The following is a 14619-nucleotide window of genomic DNA, read 5'->3' as shown; positions in this document are numbered from 1 at the left end:
TTCCTCAAATATTCAACATAACGCAAATTTTCAACATAATTTGGGTTTTTGGCACAGAGATTTATCGGCTCCCTCAATGAAATCCATGAAATTTCAACAAATGAAAATGATATTTTCGAAGTAGTCAGGAACTGTGTGGAAATTTTTGAATTAACCCGTAACCACCTAGTAAGGGTAACAACTGACGGAGCACCAAATTTAACAGGAGCAAATATTGTAACGTTGAGAAAACTTAAAGATTACGTTCAACAGTTTCCAGAACATGATTTATTATTCTTCACTGCATAATCCATCATCAGATATTGTGCAAAAATGTTTTCCAAGTGTACAACGTCATTTCAATTATAACTAATATTGTTAACTGTATTTTAGTTCAATAGGATTAAATCATCGTGAATTTAAAGCATTTTTGGAAGAGTTAGAAACAGAACATACCTGATGTCTTATACCACAATCAACAATCATATTCGATAATTAAGTTTAGAAAAGGTTCTTAAAAGATGCTGTGAATTAGGAGAAGAAATTATTTAGAAATTAGACACTGCTACTTTGCTAAATTTATAAGTGTTGATCGCAAAATAAAACTTTTGTAATGAAGTTCAAACTATTCATTGATCATATAAAAAAGAAAGAACTAGTCCAATTATTTCCCAATAATTTTGTTTAGACCTGATCTGGATTATCCTTGTGATCAGAAGTTGGGTGGTTTGGATTTTAAATGAGAGATATCTATGTCAAATATCAAAAAATATACAAGGTGGCTAAAGTTATGCTTCCAGAAAGACATGGGCAAAATCGATAAAACACCCTGTAACTCAGTTATAAAAATCATTGAGGCCATAAATGTAGTATATCTAGAACCGCATTAGTGACCTCTATTCACAATTTAAGTATTCACGTTTCCCAATGAAACACCCTGTATATTTACGGCAAATACCGTGCTTAAATAAGTGCGAATGTGGTATAGGGGGTAGGGATATGGTTTGAAAATTTTGAAATTTTCGATTTTTTTTATTATTTTGTATGAAAATACATAATTTCAAAAATATTCTCTGAAAATTTCAGTTTGACCGTAGGAAAACTACCAGAAATACAGCATGTTTAATATCCCTACCTTCGACTCGCTTTGCAGCAGCTTGTTAAGCGTAGCGAGAAACGTTCAACAGCTGTTCCATTTTCTTTTGTAATTACTCTGCGATTTAAAAACATATTCCGATGTGCATCACTTTACGATTTGACAGACAGAAGAAATTGAAAATAAAAGTTGTCAAAACTAAACGTGTTTTTCTCAAAACTGCTTTTTATAGGCGGTGGACACTGTAACTCAAAGGCTACTTGACAGATCCACCTGAAATTTTTCATATATTTTCTTTAGACATTTCGTGAGGTAACAATAACAAATGTGTTGATTTTCACTATTTCGGTATTTTCACTTCTGAGTGATATCAAAAACGCAAAAATCGTCAAAACTAAAAAAAAACTCGACAGTGTTATCTCAAGAAACTCATAAGCTAGTAAAATATTTGTGAATTTTTTGTTTCATATGATCCAATAACGAGTTCTGATGTCTAATGAAAAATTCATTTACTTTAGGTGTCGGTAAAAATTTGCCACGTTGGCTTATTTTTCAATAGTTGGTCTTGAAACATTTTTTTCGGATATTCTTTGAATTGTACTGAATATGTTTATTTAATTTAAAAATAAAATAATTCTACCATAGTTTCAAACAAATTAAAAAAAAATACTTAACATCCCCCCACCCCCCAAAAGTTAAAAATTCGAAAACATTGCGGCTCTTGGTAATAGACCAAAAACCTTTTGTGGCCCTTATTAAAAAAGTTTGCCCAGCCCTGCTATATATCAAAGTTTGTCCGACTAGACACCCTTAAGCTATTAACAAATTTTCAGCTTGCTATTAATTAATCAACTTTTTTTTCATACGCGGGATCCAGACCTATATGTTTATTTGAATTAAAAATAAAATAATTCTACCATAGTTTAAAAAAATTAAAGACATTTTTTAAATTCGGTACTTACACTTGTATTTCACATGGTTTCAGAATCCTCCCTTTGTAGATAACAACCTTGAAATATCTTCCTTTATGATAAACTACTATATGATTCGAGTCCACCCAGTGAAGTATCTTATCAGTCTCTTTCCCAGGTATCCTTGTAGTGTTGAAGATCCTCTCATACTGCCACGCACACAAAGGCACTAGACCTTGGACTAGAATCGGTTCCAACTCCTGCCTCTCGACTAAACGTCTGAAACATAGCAAAGTGTATATGGTCGACCCGGCCCTAGCTGCTTGGTTTGTGGTAGGATGGAGTAATACTGTATCGATACCATAGAAATTAGAGTTGATCATCAACGGGGATCGGCCTCTGAGGTAGACGTATTCTTCCCACCAATCGGAGACGTAGTTGGTGGACCACCAAGACTTTAATACGAGGTAGCGTTGGAGTTTTTTGCCGATACCGTTCTCGAATTCGGCAGCTAGTTGTTCCATTCTCTTGTATTGTTCTTCGTTCAGCAAAGCCTTCACGCTCAGTAGATACTGAAACAAAAAATAGCTGTTAAAAAGAGAAAATAAAAAATACGTAGTAGGTAGTACTGTGTATCTGTGTCGACAGATTGGACACTATTCAACTGACTAACATGTTACAGGAATCTCCCTCTCCTGTCGTTTCCCCATTACTGAGGATCGTGATTTCTTCCAATATTCCTAACAATGTTTCTCCATTGGTCTCTATCTTCAGCTGCTCTAAGAGCTTCGCAGAATGAGTTTCCAGCTGAATGCTTTATTTGGTCAGACCATCTAGTTGGTGATCGTCCTCTTGATCTTCTCCCCGGAACGTTTCCAGAAACAATTAATCTCTCTAAACTGTCGTCACCTCTGCGAACCACGTGACCAAAGAATTGCAGAATTCGTTGCAGACATATTGTGGACAGCCTTTTTTTAATATTGAGTTGGTTTAGAATGGAAACGTTTGTCCTATGAGCTGTCCAAGGTATGCGAAGCATTCTTCTCCAGCACCACATCTCAAAGGCATCAATTTTTTGGCGCTCGCATGCGCGAAGAGTCCAAGTCTCTGCTCCGTATAGAAATATTGAGAATACAAGGGCATTCACCAATCTCATCTTGATATTTTGAGAGAGAGATCTGTCTTTCCAAAGTTTAGTTAGGCGACTCATCGCATTTTTTGCCATACCAATACGTCTCCGAACTTCTGCTTCACAGTTACCATCGTTAGTTATACTAGACCTGAGATAGACAAAGGTGTTTACTATCTGGTATTCCTGTAATATGTTAGTCAGTTGAATAGTGTCAAATCTGTCGACCACCATTATTTTTGTCTTAAGCTTTATTGATTTTCAGACCAACTTTATTGCTTTCGTACTCAACTCTTCGCAGAAGATCAAACATTTCTTGCTCATTTGCTGCTATAAGTGTAGTGTCATCAGCAAATCTTAAATTGGAGATTTTTCTACCAGCTACTGTTACTCCACCGGCCCATCCTTCTAAAACCATCCTCATGACATGTTCACCATAAATGTTAAATAAGTCAGGTGACAACACGCATCCTTGTCTAACACCTCTCTCGGTCTTGAATTGGTTTGAGAACTTCTGATCTAGTCGTACTGTCGCTATATTAGACTGGTACAGATTTTTAATAAGTGTCACCAGGTGCATTGGTGCGCCCATTTCTATTAAAATTGACCACATATTTATCCAGCTTACACAATCAAATGCCTTTTGGTAGTCAACGAAGCATATAATCATAGGTACTTGAAATTCTCTAGACTTTTCAATGAGTTGTCTCAGGTTCAGGATTTGTTACCTTTACCCTTTACAAACCCCGCTTGTTCCTGAGGTATTTGGTAATGTAGATAGGTTTTTAATCTGTTTTTGATGATATGCAACAAGATTTTACTAGCATGTATTATTAGTGACAGTGTGCGGTAGTTTTCACATCTGGTAGTAGTTCTTTTTTTGTGTAGTGGGATATAAATTAAGGTACACCAATCAGATGGCCATTTTCCTGAATTCCAAACAGCGACACAGATAGAATGGATGATACGTAATCCTTTGTCACCTAGTAACTGTAGTATTTCACATGGTATTGAATCAATGCCTGGGGATTTATTTCTCTTTAGTGATTTAATTGCATCTTTGACTTCAGCGAATAAGACGGTAGGTTCTTTAGGGTAGTCAGAAGGCCACTGATTTTCTGCTGATACCTCGTTATTTTTATATAGCTCGCCACAATAGTTTCGCCATGTTTCCAATATTTCATCAGTATCGGTCTTTAAATTACCTTCCTTATCTATTACAGACCACGTTTGAGGTTTAAATTCTCTGGTAAGGAGTTTGATCTTCTGGAATAAGTCTCTCGGTTCATTTCGACAGCTAGGAATACCAGGTTACAGGAATACCAGATAGTAAACACCTTTATCTACTTCGGGCCAAGGCCGCTGTCTTGTCCGGATGTTTGAGAGATGTGGTCTGCAATAACCCATATATAAGAATGGACAGCAAAGTTAGAATTTATAAAACTTGCATCAGACCTGTTATGACCTATGGCATTGAATCAAGAGAAGACACAAATAAAACCAAAAGCATGCTACGAACAGCCGAAATGAAGACACTAAGAGCAATAGCAGGGAAGACAAGAAGAGATAGAATACGAAACAACATCATCAGGAAACAATGTGGCGTGCATGATATAGTCAGATGGGGCAGACAAAGACGAAGAGAATGATTCAGTCATGTAAAAAGAATGGGGGAGCACAGACTACCAAGAATTGCTCTAGAAGGAAAACCAGCAGGCAAGCGTCCACCGGGGAGACCACCAACAAGATGGAGAGATAGCTGGCAGTCTACCTCTCAAGAAATACTTCAACGTCGGAATTAACAGATCGACAGATCTACAACAAGTATAAGAAGAAGAAGAAAGGTCTAGTATAACTAACGATGGTAACTGTTAAGCAGAAGTCCGGAGACGTATTGGTATGGCAAAAAATGCGATGAGTCGCCTAACTAAAGTTTGGAAATACAGATCTATCTCTCAAAATATCAAGATGAGACTGGTGAATGCCCTTGTATTCTCAATATTTCTATACGGAGCAGAGACTTGGACTCTTCGCGAATGCGAGCGCCAAAAAATTGATGCTTTTGATGTGGTGCTGGAGAAGAATGCTGCGCATACCTTGGACAGCTCATAGGGCAAACGTTTCCATTCTAAATAATTTATGGATTCGACCGTTACTTGATGGAAGTTCATTTTATCTAATAATAAAACACTGAAAACGTTTGTTTTCTATACTTCCACAGAATTTATTATAACTAAGTGACTACAGCTGTTTCGGCAGAGTGCCTTTCTCAAGTGATACAGTTTACAATGTGTTTGCCTTTTTAAGTCTTCAACTGAAGAGGTTGAGGAGTGGGGAGCTGTTTGTCTCGAGTTGGTCGTTCAGAATTATATCTGTATTTTTCAGTTTATTAATTTCCATAGATTCTAAAAAAGATAGCTTAAGGCCTTTATTTTGAATATGCAGAATTTGAAACTCTTCATTGAAAGAATGATTATGATCTAGAAGGTGAAGTGCGTATGTAGAAGTGTCTGTTTTTCCATTGTTGAATGCCCTTTTGTGTTCTGCTATCCGTTTGTCAAAAGTTCTGCCAGTTTGACCGATGTAACCGTTTCCATTCTAAACTAACTCAATATTAAAAAAAGGCTGTCCACATTATGTCTGCAACGAATTCTGCAATTCTTTGGTCACGTGGTTCGCAGAGGTGACGACAGTTTGGAGAGATTAATTGTTTCTGGAAACGTTCCGGCGAGAAGATCAAGACGACGATCACCAACTAGATGGTTTGACCAAATAAAGCATTCAGGTGGAAAGTCATTCTGCGAAGCTCTTAGAGCAGCTGAAGATAGATACTAATGGAATAAAATTGTTAGGAAGAATACTGGAAGAAATCACGATCCTCAGTAATGGGGAAACGACAAGAGAGAGTAGGTAGTACATATTCTTTCATTACTATGTAATGTCAAAGTTCTCCCAACCAGTTTGGATTCATAAATGTTGTTGGTACGAGAGAGACTTTGTTCTCAACACAAGTCTTATTCCGGAGATGAACAAACGTCAGTCAGGGCCGTAACTACTATTGGGGCAACCGGGGCAGTGCCCCGGGGCCCCCTGCCAAGGGGGCCCCGCAGATGCCCCTTTTTGACCGTGCATAGATTTTAACGAGGAAAATAAAAATATGTATTTTAAAAGCCGATCCCAACAAAATATTTTCAAATGACACAATTTTAAAAAGACCTTACAGTGGCACCCTAGACCTCAATATAAAGTTTTATTTTTTCACTGGGGAAATTGGTATTTTCGACTAAAATGCAATTGGAACAGAACCCTCAGAAAGGGCCCCTGAGGCCTGAACTAAGCTGGGGCTCCCGAGACCTTAACATAAAAATTTAAATTATTACTTAGAAAATTAGTTATTTCGGCGTAATAAAACCTAAAATGCCATTGGAAGAGGGGCTCGGGCTAAGCAGGGGCTCCCGAAACCTATCGTAAAGATATAAATTGTTATTTACTGAGGAAATTAGTTATTTTGGCGAAATAAAAGCTAAAATTTAACCGGAATACGGGCCGCCGGTCCTAGCTACTTTGTCTTAACCAATTTACCCCAGACCACATCTTGGTACGTGAACGGAACCACATGGTACCACATATTGAAAAGAAAGGTAAGGGTAAGATGGAATGAGCACATTGGAATCAGCCCCACCAGTACTACAGCATAATAAATCTAACAGCATTGACGGTACTCGCCTTCGAGAGTGTCAATGCTGAAGGTACCGGATATCGTTTTCTAATATCCTCGTCAAATAGGACTCAGATCTCATTAGAGCTGTATATAACTACTTCCCGACAGTCTCCTCCTTTTTGACATCTTCCTATTTCCTTCAATTTTTCTTCCACTTTTTCCATATCGAATTTTACCGCATTCTTGAATTTTTGTTTCACCTTTTCAATTTTCTGTATCTCCTCAGCAATATGGTTTACGTCTTCCTGCATTTTCTCTAAATAAACCTTCATAACTTCATATTTTTCTATTCGGTTTTGAAGTTTCAAGAAATTTTCTTTTCATTGATTCATTATATTATTATCTCATTTTGTTTTACTATCTGTTAATTTTGTTGTTTTTCTTTTAAATTTTTTAAAGCGAATAAAAAATAAGGTGATTTCAAAATTATTTTGTGTTGGTCAACTAAAATAGATTTAAAAACTAAAACAATATGTAGATCGTAGGTAGGAAAAAGAGGAAGACCTCAGATGCGATGGAAGGACGATATTGTAAAAGCTGCAGGAACTAACTGGAAAAACGCAGCCAAAGACAGATGGAAATGGACAGATTTGGGGAAGGCCTATGTCCAAAGTTGGATAGAAATGGGCTAAAAGAAGAAGAAGATCGTAGGTACAAGAAAGAATATTCAGTCATGGAATGCATTAAAATGCGTTTTCAAGGGGTTAAATATCGAACATTTTTCCGGACCCCGCTTTCAGCTGCGCTGGGGGTAAACCTCCAGACCCCCCGGTTGGGGGACCCCCAGATCACCTTTGCCCCGGGGCCCCTAACATCGTAGTTACGGCCCTGACGTCAGTTGCGTCATAATTATACTAAATTTACAATTAAGATGCAGTAGAAATAAACAAACCAAGACACGTTAAATGCTACTAGGAGCACTCCCGAATCATAATTTACTATAATATATTGTAGCGGAAGAGAAATAGCTAGTTTTATTGTAATTAGAAGTAATTACACTAATCACGCTACAGTTGGTGTCGGTGTTCGGTTAACTTAGTGCGATATAAATAAGTGAATTACAGAGAGACTTTAAAAGACTTTTGGACTTTATTCGTCGGGAATAGTTAAAGTGCGTTGATTGTTCGGTATTCGGAAAGACTGTTAAAAGACATTTTGGAAAGTACGTGTGTGCCGACCAAAGATGTTGCTACAAGAACTTACAGTAAAACAGCTCCGTGAACAGCTAGAGGAACGGGATCTGGACAGCAGTGGGCTCAAGATAGTCCTACAAGCACGACTCGAGGATGTCCTCACGAAGAACGGAGAAGACCCAAAGACGTTCCACTTCCAGTCAGCAGAACAAGTAATCTTATCGAAAGTAAAAACTGTTTCTGAAACGATCGATGAAACTTCTAGAAGAAGCGACGAGAAACTTGAAGAAGTTAGTAGACAGAACAACGAGAAATTTGAAAGTGTTTCTCAAAAGATCGATGAAACTTCTAGAAGAAGCGACGAGAAACTTGAAGAAGTTAGTAGACAGAACAACGAGAAATTTGAAAGTGTTTCTCAAAAGATCGATGAAACTTCTAGAAGAAGCGACGAGAAACTTGAAGAAGTTAGTAGACAGAACAACGAGAAATTTGAAAGTGTTTCTCAAAAGATCGATGAAACTTCTAGAAAAAGCGACGAGAAATTTGAAAGTGTTTCTCAAGTAATTAAAGACGTTTGTAGACAGAATGACGAGAAATTTGAAGAAGTTTCTAGAACATTCGATAAGATGCAGAAAAGTGTAGAGACCGTAGAAGAAAAGATCAAACAACTAGAGAGCATGATAACCGATACAAAAGTACAACCATCAGTTAATGCAGCAGCGTTAGATCCGGTAGTGAAAGATGAACTACCGAGAGACGAAACGTCGCATAATATGAGATTCAAATTACCACCATTCGATGGAAAGTCCTCTTGGTCCATATATCTTAGACAATTTGAAGCTATTGCGACCGCCAATCATTGGACCGAACAGGAAAAGGCTGTTTCCTTGACTGCTGCTTTGCGAGGTGATGCTGCAGATATATTAAGATCAATTCCTAAGGGTCAAGAAAATTGTTACCAGACCTTGTTCACTCGTCTAGAAAAACGCTATGGAGATGCCCATCTACAACAAGTATACAAAGCACAACTGCGAAGTAGAAGTCAACGAGCAAGTGAGAATCTGCAAGAATTTGAAGGAGATGTGGCTCGTGTGGTGCGGTTGGCTTATCCAGAGGTGCCAGACAGCGTTTTAGAAGAAATTGCAGTAGATACCTTCGTCAATGGGCTGAAAGATAATGAACTACAGAAAGCTTTACGACTAGCAAGACCGAAAGTTTTAGATGAAGCACTTGCTATTGCATTGGAACACGAAACGGCTAGTCAAACTTCACGAGGCCATAGAATAAGAACCATTGAAGAAAGTGACGAACACAACGATGAACGTCTGGAAGAAATGATACGGAGAGTATTAAGTAATCAGATGCCAAAGAGACGCGAGCTTAGATGTTGGAATTGTGGAGACGTAGGCCACATTCGTCGTAATTGTAAGAAGATCGTACAGCCGTCGGAAAACTAGAGCGGGTCGACACCAAGGGGCAACTGCCGACCTCGAGAACTAGAGCCCCCATAGTAACTGTCAACCTTACGTCCTCCGGTGGAATCCACAACTTATACATCGAAGGTCGTATCAGTAATAGATGTAGATCATTTTTGGTGGATACAGGTGCAACGAGAACTATCGCACGTCCAGATGTAGTACGAGACCATAATAAATTATCACCTGCAACAGTAAAGCTTAGAACAGCGACTGGTGAGCTAATTAATACATATGGCGAGGCTAATATGTCAGTATCCATTGGCCAGACCACAGTTGAACATCAAGTATTAATTGCCGAGATCTCCGACGAATTCATATTGGGGATGGACGTACTAAGGAAAGTGGGGGCAATATTGGATGTTCAAAATGGAGTTCTCAAGATCAATGGTGAAGAGTTGCCCTTTCACGACGACAAAGAAGATGTCATCCGCTTACTTACTACATGCGACGTAACCATACCCGGTAATAGTGAGAAAATTCTGATGACCATGCTTGATGGACACTGCCGAGAGGGAAGTTTAAGGATGGTCGAAGATGTGGATAATGTCGAGTTCCTAACGGCGAAAACTTTGGTAAAAGTTCGAGATGTGATCCCTGTAAGAGTTATGAATTTAAGGGAAACTGCTATCAAGTTAAGTAGAGGAGCTTTGATCGGGCAGTGTGTTCCCGTGGCTTCAATTTGCTCTGTGAATACCAATGAGAAATCATCGAAGGCGAAGTATCCAAAGGAGCTTGTTGAGATGATCATTGAAAGATGCCAAGATCTTGATCATGAACGAACGGAAAAAGTGACATCTATGCTGATAGAGTATCAAGATGTTTTTGCTATTGACACGAAGGATAAGGGAAAAACAAGCATAGTAACGCATAAAATAAATACCGGAGACGCTCAGCCAATCAGACAACGGCCTAGACGACTTCCATTTGCGAAAAGAGATGAAGCCGAAGAGATTATCAAGGATATGGATAAACAAGGGGTAATTGAACCATCGAACAGTCCATGGACATCACCAGTAGTTCTGGTAAAGAAGAAAGATGGTTCAACGCGTTTTTGTATCGACTACCGCCAGCTCAATGCGGTTACAAAAAAAGATAGTTATCCTTTGCCCAGAATAGACGATACATTGGATACTCTCTCCGGTTCTCGTTGGTTTTCCACACTCGATTTAAAAAGTGGATATTGGCAAGTAGACATGGAGCCAGCCGATCGGGAGAAAACCGCATTTTCGATAGGATCAGGGCTTTGGCAGTTTACGGCTATGCCGTTTGGTTTATGTAATGCCCCTGCCACATTTGAAAGATTAATGGAGGCAGTTTTAAGAGGTCTAACATGGAAAACATGCCTGGTTTACTTGGATGATGTAATTGTGGAAGGTCCTTTGATGAACATGCCAAGAATCTAATAGAAGTCTTTCAACGATTGAGGGCAGCGAAATAAATACATCCTGGTAGCCATGGATTATTTTACAAAATGGACTGAGGCCTATGCATTACCAAATCAAGAAGCTGCTACCGTTGCAGAGGTACTTGTTAAAGAATTCTTTAGCCGATTTGGTGTTCCCTTGGAGATCCACTCCGACCAAGGGCGAAACTTTGAGTCAGCTCTTTTCCAAAACGTTTGTAAATTGATTGGTGCCAATAAGAACAGAACAACACCCCTGCATCCTCAATCAGATGGGATGGTCGAGAGGATGAACCGAACGATGGGTAAACACTTGTCCAAAGTTGTATCTGAACATCAGCGAGATTGGGACCAACACATTCATTTATTCCTGATGGCCTACCGCTCGGCCGTAAATGAAACTACAGGTCAAACACCAACCTGCCTGATGTTGGGTCGTGAAGTTCGGTTGCCCTGCGACCTAGAGTTTGGCTGCGGACCTTCCGAGGAACATGTTGCAGGCGAAGACTACGTTGACCGCCTGAAATTACGAATGAACAACATTCATGAACTTGCCCGACAACACATCCAGATAGCCAGTGACAGAATGAAAGATCAATATGATTCTCGATGCAAGAATGAAAGCTTCGCAGTAGGTGATCTTGTCTGGCTTTATAATCCGCAACGTCGTCGAGGCTTATGTCCTAAACTGCAAAGACAATGGGAAGGTCCATATGAAGTTAAGAAGTTAATAAATGACGTAATATATAGAATTAAGAAGTTGCCAAACGGTAAACCAAAAGTTATTCACATAAATCGTCTTGCACCATATGCTGGCTCAAATGAAACAGAAGAAGCACGAGTCCTCCAACAGGAGATGAAAGATGTCGCACAGCCAAGTTTTAATCAATTTATGTCAAATTACGCAGCGAGAAAGAGTACTAGATTCGGCGTGACCACAGAAGTTCAGCAAGATCTGTTTGGTGTTCCAGAAAACGTCTCTCTGGCCCACTGTGTTGCCCAAGACCTCGAGATGACTAAAGGAATATCGTCCGTATTCAATAGAAAGTTCGGCCGCCTGGACGAGTTAAGAAATCAGCAGCCTAAAATTGGAAGAGTACTGCGATTGGAAGATGGTCCTCGATCTTTGCTGTATATGGTGACCAGAAAGTCTTATACGGACACGCCAAGCTACGAGAACATATGGCGTGCTCTAACTAATTTGAAGAAAATCGTGTGTAATTATGACATCAAAAATTTGGCTTTACCAAAAATAGGCCATGCAGTAGAAAATCTGGATTGGAAGATTGTGAGAAGCATGCTTGAAGTGGTCTTCAGAGGAACTGGTGTACAAATCACTGTGTGTTGCATGAACCCGAAGATGTCGTACCCTTCAAAGACAGTAGACTGTTATTTCTTCTTGAAGGGTGTATGCAGAGCTGGAGAGTCGTGTAGATTCCGCCATCCTGGGCCTTCATTTAGAGTTGCTGATTGAGACGCTCAGATCTTAAGAGGGGAGCAGTGTAGCGGAAGAGAAATCTTGGCCGATCCCCGTATAACAGTAAACACCTCGAGAATGACGTAATCTGATGTGCTAGGCCTCGCCGGAGAATTCTGGAAGGTACGTCACGTAGGCGGAACAAGCCGATAGCTCGAGATGGGAGTCGATTGTTCCAGAATAACAACTGGGTATAAATACGGGCATATTTTGTGAATAAGTTTAGTGTATAAGATAAATTCGTCTGTAACTTATATAAATAAAGTCGTATATAAATTACGAACCGCTAGTTTTATTGTAATTAGAAGTAATTACACTAATCACGCTACAATATAAACTTTGGAAATCATGATTTGTGATGTGCCTGAAATTTTCAGGCACTTTCGGCCCTCGGTAATAAAGTAGTCTTTCATTCTGCGCTTAAGTTTTTCAAAAATACTTATTAGTTTTCTCAGGATTCGGAAAAAATTAATACATTTAAAGCACATTGAAAATTTTGACATGCGTCAAAATTTTGCATTTTGCTCCGTTCCCCTTAATGATGTTAGGCCAGAAAATACGAACATTCTCCGTAGGCATTTGTTAAAAAAGACCTGTAGTTTGTCTGAACGGGTTTTTGTCATTGTTATTTTCCAAGTTTCACATCCGTAGAGTAGAACAGACATGACATTTGACTGGAATATTCGGATCTTTGTCTTTGCAGTATACTGGCCAGTGTGGCCAGATTTCCAAGCAGGGTTGAGCAGGTTGAATGCTTGTTAAGCTTTTCACTTTAGATGCATTAGGATTTCAAAAAAGTTTGATAATAGCTTAGAAAAGCTATTATCCTAGAAGGGGCCTGGCTCCTTCCGTTTAGAGTTGAAGTTGGCGCCTTTTTTTGAACCACTCCAGCCCTGGCCTGAGTGAACAATATTTCGACAAATAAATAACTTTTAAAGAAAAAAAAATAAAGATCAAAAATAAAACTGTAATCTTTTTTTCGATAGTGAGAACAGAAATGTTGTTTCGATGTATGTATTAGCATATATTTCATATTACAAACAAAAACGGTTAATAAAAAAAAAGAAAAAACGCAAACAAACAACAAAATGTTACTAAATAAATGTTAAAAACAAACAATATTCTGGTAAATCATATTTAAATTTTTTAAGTTCAAGGTTGAATAATGAATACTATTAAATTCAATGGAATGGAAATATTGATGTTAAATTTTGTTATACATTATAAAATTGAAGGTCAAGTTTGTAGGTAATTAAAATAATGGTTGGTTCCGTAATTAATAATAAAAATACATAGTTATATTAGACCAGGCAAATTAACACAATTTTAATTAAAAAAAAAGTGTTATGATGGAAAGTGCTATATCTACTATTTTATTTGGAAATAAAGCCACAATTTAAGTTTGAAATTAAATTTATTTGACGTTTCGACTTCCACTTCGGAAATATAATTTAGTATACCAAACGTAAGAAGTCTTCGCGTTTTTAATGTTTTTATACAGGGTGGGGCATTAGTGCAAGTAAGTCCAATTACTCGTTTGTCATAAGAGATACGAAAAAAGTTATTTATGTAAAAGTTAGGGCACAGATAGGACCATAATAAAAAATATTTTCAAATATACAGCTCCACCCGTATTGACAGGGTGACACAAACTTGTTTTTTTTTTAATGGAACACATTTATTTTTGGATTCTCCGCGATATATTTTACGAGGTACGAGGTAGTTTAAAAGATAATTACGTTTTATTGTTAATTTCGTAGCAAAATTCACACCCTGTAGAATTGTAATGATTTGACATCAAAATTTCTATTTATGTTCAAACAATTTTTAATGTAGTCTACTATTGTTAAAAATTATCAATATAGCGAAATGTTTAATTTTAGTATACAGGGTTTATCGAAACTCGGAATGAGTATTTCAAATTATCAAAAATAATTTTTCGAAAAAAAATTACATATTAATCTAGAATGGACCTTAATTTATTAATATTGGATGAGATATCAAAACACCTAATAAAATTAGGTGCGTAAAATATTAAAAATAACATACAATATTCTACTAGTTGGTTTTTCTTCTTCTTCTTCTTCTTCTACGGCACTACAGCCCAAATTGAGCCTTGGCCTCCTTTATTTTTTGCCTCCACCCTTGCCTGTCTGTGGCTGCTCTTTTCCATACACGGACTCCTAAAAGGGCTTGTGCGTCGCTGTTTATCGTGTCTTCCCAGCGCTTTCGTGGCTTCCCAAAGTTGGTTATGACACTAAATTTGCTTAAACATTTGACATTATACTATTTT

At 38.0% G+C, this 14619-nt stretch overlaps 1 protein-coding gene across 3 annotated transcripts in view; it reads right to left on the bottom strand.

Moving 5' to 3' along the window:
* The window catches only part of LOC114339714 (carnitine O-palmitoyltransferase 1, liver isoform), a 167744-nt gene that overhangs the window by 72862 nt on the left and 80263 nt on the right, over positions 1–14619 (bottom strand). For all 3 annotated transcript variants that reach the window (XM_050662700.1, XM_050662701.1, XM_028290386.2), the window contains exon 5: positions 2038–2558. In XM_050662700.1, coding sequence (XP_050518657.1) covers positions 2038–2558 — 521 coding nt within the window. The remainder of the gene's footprint in view (positions 1–2037; positions 2559–14619) is intronic.

This window comes from Diabrotica virgifera, chromosome 9, assembly GCF_917563875.1.
Source record: "Diabrotica virgifera virgifera chromosome 9, PGI_DIABVI_V3a".
NCBI lineage: Eukaryota > Metazoa > Arthropoda > Insecta > Coleoptera > Chrysomelidae > Diabrotica > Diabrotica virgifera.
Note: the sequence above shows the minus strand (reverse complement) of the source record. Positions and strands in the feature narration are given on the sequence as shown.